Raw genomic sequence first — 8,383 nt, 5'->3', positions numbered from 1 at the left:
CCTGTTTTTCATCCAAAAATTGCATCCACACAACATCCACGCAACATACACGCAACATACACGCTACATACACGCTATAGCGTGTATGATAGTTTACTAGGGATGTGATTTCAACTATTCAGCAATTGTCCCTTGTGTCTGTCTTGGAGGCGACCAGATTCACGTCGACTTGGCGCCATTTTTTCACCAAATTTTTTTGTGATTTTTTTTTTTTTACAATAAAGATGTTTAATGAATAATTCATCGAGTCGATTCGAATCAATCCTTCATTAGATATAGGCTAATGATTTTTCTTCATACCAATATTTTTACAGTTGAATTTTTTCACTTCTCAGCTCGCCCCGGGGTCCCTCATATTTATTTGTAATGATCTATATGTTAGTCGATAGGCAAAAAAATCAGTCAAAAAATGACACAATAGGGATGGCGTGAGCTTTCGGATGGATAGAAAAAAAAATATCGTCTGTAATTCCCAATACTATTCAATTCTTTCATTTCTCCGCTCCTGATTCATAATTACCTGTTCGGCTAAAAGCATATTTATACGCTTCAACGTAATTCATCTCATTTGAGGCTTGATTAATGTTAATGTGCGTGAATATGTCATCAATAATGGATAAGTCCTCTTTCAGTGCATCCATTTCCGGTAAAAATGGTAACCTGCTAAAATGCAACCACCTGAAAATAAACAATAGATTCATTAAAGTTCAAGTACATTTGTAAAAGGAGAAAATTGAATTTTTTACATACATATCGCCGAATGTAGCGTTGTCTTTTAAGCTGTTCCAATAATAATTCGGATGTGGACTAGATATGGCCACGAACTTATGGATAATATTATTGTGGAAAGCTGTCATGTACCATCCCAAAAGGCCCCCAAGATCATGACCAATTATACTACATTGATTTACTCCAAATGTTAAGATGAATTGGTGGAGCTCTTCCATTAGTACCTCTATTTTGTAGCATTTTTTATGAGTAGGCTTATCACTGTCTCCAAAGCCTTTCAGGTCGAGAGCTACAACCCTATTAAATTGAAAAGAACTGATTCATTTCATCAAAGAATAAACGGAACAGGAAAATACCGTGTTACGATACCACGGAACAACAAGCAACGCACAATCTTATTCGGCAGAAGTCATATTGATGTTATTCCCGGCAAAAATTGGTCTAGAGTGAACGAGACTGTAATATAGCGCGAGATCAATTTTCCGAGACTCGAAAAGACGGGGTAATATTAGGCTGGTACTACATTGGCTGTGACTAATAATTTGGCATTGAAAAAACGATAGTTTAGTGGCTAGTCTGCGGCAGTGCAATATGTCGCAAAAACGATCTCAGGTTGGTCGAGCTCTAAAAAGATACAGCCTGACTAAGTTAACGATGTTAACACTAGCGCCAATTGCCAGACATAACATCCTCTCACCCCTAAGTTGTCAGAGCCTCATCCTAGAGTCGACTTTAGGAGATGAATGGACCCAGTTATGCATAGCCACAATTAGACCATCCCTTGATCATGTAAGCTCGATTATGAGGAAGTAGGACATTGAATTATTTTTATAAAATTGAAGAATTTGCAACTATTTTTTTTTGCCGCACTTTCATGGGTATATTTCATCACTAGAAAATGTTTTTACGTCAACTATCGAATTTTGTAATTTATTTTATTAAGAAATGTCTTAAAAGAACAAAATAAACAAGTAGAATCGTTAATTTTTTATTAATAATACAGAAGTCATGATGATTAAATTTGTAAAATAATTGCGTACTAATACAGAAGTTCCCAATTTTTTTCACACAGTCAAGTCCCTTAAAAAATTTACGATTTCGGCAACGTTATTGGTTTTGCAAACATATTGAGTCATTATTAAATGAATTCTAAACAATCTCAGTTTATAAATTACCAGTCGCATGGCTCACTCTGTAGCGCGCAACTCCCATGATCCCAATTTAACAATATAGTTAGATAAATATCCAGCTTGAGCCTTTGCCCCTTTTTTTATCGGATTTTCTTCGGCTGCAACATGTATGGGTCGCAAGGGACTATCCTCCTCTGTCTGCAACAACATCCCGACCATTTGAAAAGACAAAAAAAATGTAAAGAAAGTTTGCAGCACTTGGTTGTTGTTGAGGTAAAGGAATAACTTTAAGGGGGGGGGGGTTTCTTTTTTGGAAAATTATCACCGCCCCGGCGGGTGGAATAAATACCGTTGACCTCGGTCAACTGGGAAATTTCCGATATCAGTGGTCGAGTTAATTGAATAAAATCGCTAGTTTTTGAAGGAATCTTTAGGGGAGATCGAGGATTTATTTTGCACATTTTCGGCCTTTTCCCCCGAATCGACACCTTTCTCCACAACCTAGTTCACTGAGCAGCGCAGGCATCCGTTACCTCTCCCTTAACCCTTCCGCTGAATTAGGTCTAAGTATGGGTTAGTGATACGTTTTGCGGTTTTAATCTAGGTTTAAGTTTTCGAGTTGCTGATTCCTCGATTCAGAAAATTAGCTGACGCCCGTCAACCTCTTTTAGGTCCCAATTTAGTTAAGTATTTGCATTGGCGAGGAGGACATAGGGAGGAAGGGCGAAGGTGATGGGCATTTTCGGTCGCTTGGGAAAATGTCACGTCACAACCGAGAAATACAGATTTACGAAATTAAAAAAAAATGAATTATGAAAAATAATAATGTATAATATTCAGAAAAGAGTAGTATGTCAATATTCTGAGAGCGGAGGATGCGTACAGACCTCACACAAAGTAGACGTGTATTGATTACGTGCTCTCGGTCGACAATATTCTCACCCACCACGCCTAATCCCGGCTAATTCGCGAGGGACCAGTGCCAATAAAACTAGTCCCAGCACAAAACATACGATCCCTTAACAAGGAATAAAACCGAACAGAGATTTACTTTGACCAGAAAAAATTTGTTGAAGAGGTGATCAACAACCATAGTTCGATCGTAGTCCAAAATGTGAGACACACCACCAGACCTCTCATATCCGAGAACAAACGAATCGTCCTTTCTAGAGTGAAGCCCTACATTACAAACGAGGCCATTGTAGAAAAATTAGATAAATTGAACGTCACATGTATGTCCCAAATCACATTTCTGAAAGCAAGCTTACAGAACCCAATTTTCGCACACATTAAGAGCAATCGCAGGCGGGTATATGTTTCTCAAGAAAGAATCCCAAACCTACCGACCTCATTTCCAATCCCATAGGAAGGTAAACAAATTCGTATAGTTATCATCACAGATGAACTAAAATGTTTTGTTTGCCATCAACCAGGACATGTAGCTAAAATGTGTACAAAGAACAGGGTCACCCAAATCAATACCACAGATAACAATAGTGAGATTAACATCCACAATATCAGACCCAAAAGGAAATAACACAAGAAAATGATATGCAATCATTAGACGAAATCAACATGGACGAAACACTAACACTAGATGACACTAACATAGATATAACCGATATTACAATTTACTAAATCTACCCCCCTCAAAAGATCAATCTCATCCACGACCACAGAGGACTTCCGCCCTTGATCCACTCAGGCAAAGCGTGCTCAGAGGGCAAACTATCGGCTACATATACGGAGGATCTAATCAAAGAAGCAAGAAAAGAAGAAATAAAAAAAACCACCGGGCAAGCAGTAAAAAACAATTGAGAACCCAGAGAAAGAAAAAGACACCCAAGAGCAAGAAGTATGGAACCATATCCACCAGATGACTGGAGAGAAAAGGGATAAGAATCCAGTTGCTGTAATAACACTTAGGAGCGTCATGGAACAAACGGAAGGAATGCCAGACAAGGGAAAAGTATCAGAAATAGTGAAGGAACATACAGAAGAATATTATCAGAATGCTAAAAGATATACATGGGGCAATTTAATCCTAAGCAATGAGAAATAAATGCATTAGACTCAACAACAAATTGAATCCCACCAGAGACCTATCGAATAAGAACCGTCAGAGCTCGGGGGATAAAGAAAAGGGGAGAAGAAAAACGCGCAGCTGCTCAGAAACTCGCTCGAGCCAATAAAAAAAAAAACTAAATAAAAATAACACCAGTAACTAATTTAGGGATCCTCCTCCAATAGAATGTAAACTCATTTCATTCAAGACTCTAAGAAATGCAAATAATATATAAAAAATTGAAACCTGAGATAATCTGTATCCAAGAATCTAACTTTAAAGAAAACCACAATGGAAAGATCAGGGGATATAAAACAATATTCAAAAATCAAACAAATAGTTTTGCAAGTGGAGGAGTAGCAACATATGTCCAACAACATATCACACGGGAAGAAATCACCCTCAATACAGCTACAGAAGCAGTTGCAGTAAAAATCAAATATCCGCAGGAAATCACAATTTGTAACATCTATATACCCAACAACAGAACCCTGATTTCAGATGATCTGGAAGACCTTATCACCCAAATCCCGGAACCGAGAATTATCCTCGGAAACTTCAACAGCCACAATAGTCTCTGGGGGTCAAACAAAGACGATACGAGAGGGAAAATCATTGAAAACTGGATAGAAAACCATGATCTAATAATTCTCAATCAAGGACAACCAACACACTTCACTATATCTACTGGAAAAGAAAGCTGCATAGACCTAACACTCTGTTCTTCCAGTCTAGCCCAATATTTTGAGTGGGTGGTGGACGATGATCTCTGTGACAGCGATCATTACCCAATCACCCTCTCAACAATCAATAACAAGTAAAACCAGAAGAAAAGTCTGCGAAAATGGATATTGGGAAAGCCAATTGGGAAGAATATAAAAAAGAAGTGAATAACTTTCTGACCAACAAAATTAACTCACTACTCATAGAACACCCTAACATTGAAAAAATAATTAGAGACCTAGGCAAAGCGGTCGTCGAAGCTGCGAAGAAAACCATCCCCGAAACATCTGGCAAAAACAAACATCCTGACGTCCCCTGGATGGATAAAAAATGTGAAGAGGCGAGGAAACGAGCGCATCATGCGCTCAATAGATATAACAAACACAAAACGATGGACAGCAAAATAGAAATGAAAAAGGAACGAGCTAAAGCCAGAAGAACATACAAAGAGAGCAACCAAACATCATAGAAGAATTCCTCTCTGTATTCACACACAAAACACGCACCCAAGAAGTATGGGGAAAAATCAACTGTGTGAAAGGGGTACACTCGGATCCATAGTTTAGATACCTGGAGACGGAAAACGGGGATATACTCACAGAACCAGATGACATAGCTAATTGCTTAGCCAGCGCTTTTGCTGACAACTCCAACTCAGACAACTGTAATGAAAAATTCAGAAACCACCAAAGAAAAATAGATGAATCGGACCAAATAGAGATAGTGGAGAATGGCAGCGTATTAAACTCACCACCCACCATCGAAGAGCTAAGGGAGGTTCTGCGATCCAGCAAAAATAGCAGCCCAGGACCTGACTATATCCCAAAAATCCTGCTTAAAAATTTACCACATCCAAGTATGGAATATACACTCAATATTTTCTAACTCGTATGGACTAAACGAGTTTTCCCCATGAGTTGGGCTGAAGCCAAAGTGGTACCCATCCCAACACCAGGAAATTACCGTCCCATTGCCCTTACTAATACCCTTTGTAAAATAATGGAAAAAATAGTAAATAACCGACTGAGATGGTCACGTGAAACACGGAAACAAGTACACCCAAACCGGTTTCTGAAAATTCAAATCGATAGCGAACCATTTAACAGAACTAGAACTTCACGTTCCAACTGATCGTTCCATCCCTGATCTAGACCAGGCATGGGCAAAGTCGGAGCCTCGGGAGCCGGGGCCATAAAACCCTATTAGACCCATTATTAAAAATACAATACCCCCATTGCGTGAAGCCCGGCGTAGGCAGGGTGGGAGTAGTAGCGTGTACGTAGTGGGGCGCAGTTAGACAGAGAGAGCACCGCGCGCTTTCCTTTCAAATTTAAATAAAAACCTTACCGCCTAAAAATTCAAACAAATTTTCACCAATTCAACGTGGAAAATCCTCAGTTGTATCAGGGGTAATTCTTCAAACATCATGGTGCCAGAAATTGATTATTTCTTGGTTACCGTAATATTGAATAATTATTATAGTAAAAATTGAAAAAAATGAGATGTCAGTTCTTTAAAATTCAATCAATAAATTATGTATGTAAGTTTTAGAAGTTTATAAGTTTGTTAATAGTTATAAGTTTTGCCCACTCTTGGCCAGCACTTTTCATAGCTGCTCAACGGAAACCACGGGAAGGTGGTAGGCGTATTCCGTCAGGAAAACACTTAAGGAAAAAAATGGTGTCATAATATGACAAAAATCAAGCCGCAAACTCCTTGATCCTTAACGATTAGATCTTTTATCATTTTCTAAACCATTTTCTTCTCTCAGTGTTGGAAGGAACGGAGATTAAGGAATGGGAAGGAATAGCGGGAAATATTAGGAAAATAAGAAAATTGCATGCACAGCAACATAGAAACCCCATGCCCCGATTATTAATAAGCCATGCATCATGCGCCATTGCATAAAAAATTATTAATGTGAAAAGTGGAACTCCATGGCAGCTGATAATTTTTCTAAATCCGGTGACTAATTACTTATTGCAATTAATATTGAATCTTTGAGAGTAGTCTGATAAAATTGTGCGATTTGATGATTTAATTTGATTCATATGTGAAAATGCAGACTCACATAAATATGAACTACCGAACAAGCAGGCAATTCTTTTATAAACAAGTAATCGATTCGGATACGCGTTTGTTTCGGAAATTTGTTGCCAAATGCTATTTGAAGTTAGTCGCATAAGCTCTTCGTCGCGTTGCAAATTATATTATCTCGTGATAAATCTGAACTTGGTTTACCGGATGGGAATTTTTATTAATTAATGAGATAATTCGGCGGATGTCTAGGTCAGACTTTTTGGGAGAACGTAAAAATTCGATTATCTCGCTCGTTTCAACTATATCTTGAAATCTAGAATTAATGTTATTTGAAATCTGTTCAGTACATACAGAAAAATTAGCAAAATCCAGTTTAAAATCTTCATGCTTATCAGCAAGACTCTCTAGTCGTGAGAAAACAAAAGGGATAGATATTTTATTAAGTTCAGCAATTGTGGAGGACATGAAAAATTTGAAATTTTCAAGAACTTTTAGGTACTCCCAAAAAAATATATTAGAGCTTTGCATTTGCTTGTTGTAAAAATTCATATTTTCCGTCAAGTCAGCGGTAAATGCAAGCATTGAAAGCCATGCAATTTCGTACAATTCACCATGTTTTTCATTGCGGGATTCGAAAAAAGCTACGATATCTTCCAGATTTTCCCAAAACCCTTCGAACATAGCGCCCTTGCTCAGCCACCTCACTTCTGTGTGATACAATAAATCGCGCGATTCTAAATCATTCTGTGCTTTGGAAAGATTATACGAACGGTGCTGTAGCGGTTTCGCGATTATGGAATTAATTAGTGTAATAACTAATGAAATTACGTCAACGGAAATGTTCTTTACACATAATGCTAATTGATGAAGAAGGCAATGGAAGTGGCTGAATTTGGGAAAATCGGAATCATCTTTGCATCTCGCAATAAACCCTTTCACGCGCCCGGTCATGTTAGCCGCCCCATCCGTGGTGATACTAACTAACTTATCGAGGGGCACTTGTGCAGCACTGAAATCGTTTTTCAAGTCTGCAAAAATGTCCTCGCCCTTTGTTGTGGTTTGCAAGGAAAACATGGTGAATAATTCTTCTTTGACGGAAAGATCTGGGAAAATTAATCTAACGAAAACTGCGACTTGAGCGTGATCTGATCTATCCGTTGATTCGTCTAATTGAAAAGAAAAATAATCACAACGCGAGAAATCTGTTCGCAACTGAGCCCGTAGATCGTTGCTAATTAATTCTAATCTCGTTCATAAAGCTCAGTGCCCCGAAAGAGTGTACTTATATGGGCCACGAAAAGCTCTTTATATTTTTCCCCGGCGCCTAAGAATGATTTGTTTCTAGCCATTTGATATGCCGTTTGAAAGGACATTAGATTCGCGGTCTGTGCATTATCGTTACATAGAACGGTTGCGTGGTCTTTACTGATCTGATTTTTTTTTCTTTTAAAACACGGATTTTATTCAATCGCGCATCCGAATCGAGAGGAAATTCTGCGTTAAAACTACCATGACGGGTGTTAAAATGTCGTTCCACGTTAAACGATTTCATGCTTGCGAATTCGAAGTCGCATAATAAGCAGAAGGCTTTTTCTCCAATTTTAGAGCATGCAAATAAATTTTCCCACCTCAAATTAAAACTGTATTTACGGGACTTCGACACTGGGCTTGATCGTTCAATTTAGGGAGGCATTAC

At 38.3% G+C, this 8,383-nt stretch overlaps 1 protein-coding gene across 4 annotated transcripts in view; it reads right to left on the bottom strand.

Annotated features, from left to right (window-relative positions):
* The window catches only part of LOC105272109 (epoxide hydrolase 4), a 222,740-nt gene that overhangs the window by 84,360 nt on the left and 129,997 nt on the right, over positions 1–8,383 (bottom strand). For 3 of the 4 annotated variants that reach the window (XM_011314020.1, XM_011314019.1, XM_011314018.1), the window contains exons 3-4: positions 751–1,026; positions 521–678 (exon numbers count right to left, since the gene is read on the bottom strand). In XM_011314020.1, coding sequence (XP_011312322.1) covers positions 521–678; positions 751–1,026 — 434 coding nt within the window. The remainder of the gene's footprint in view (positions 1–520; positions 679–750; positions 1,027–8,383) is intronic. The other variant, XM_011314021.1, reaches the window with a different exon arrangement.

This window comes from Fopius arisanus, unplaced genomic scaffold (assembly GCF_000806365.1).
Source record: "Fopius arisanus strain USDA-PBARC FA_bdor unplaced genomic scaffold, ASM80636v1 scaffold00140, whole genome shotgun sequence".
NCBI lineage: Eukaryota > Metazoa > Arthropoda > Insecta > Hymenoptera > Braconidae > Fopius > Fopius arisanus.
Note: the sequence above shows the minus strand (reverse complement) of the source record. Positions and strands in the feature narration are given on the sequence as shown.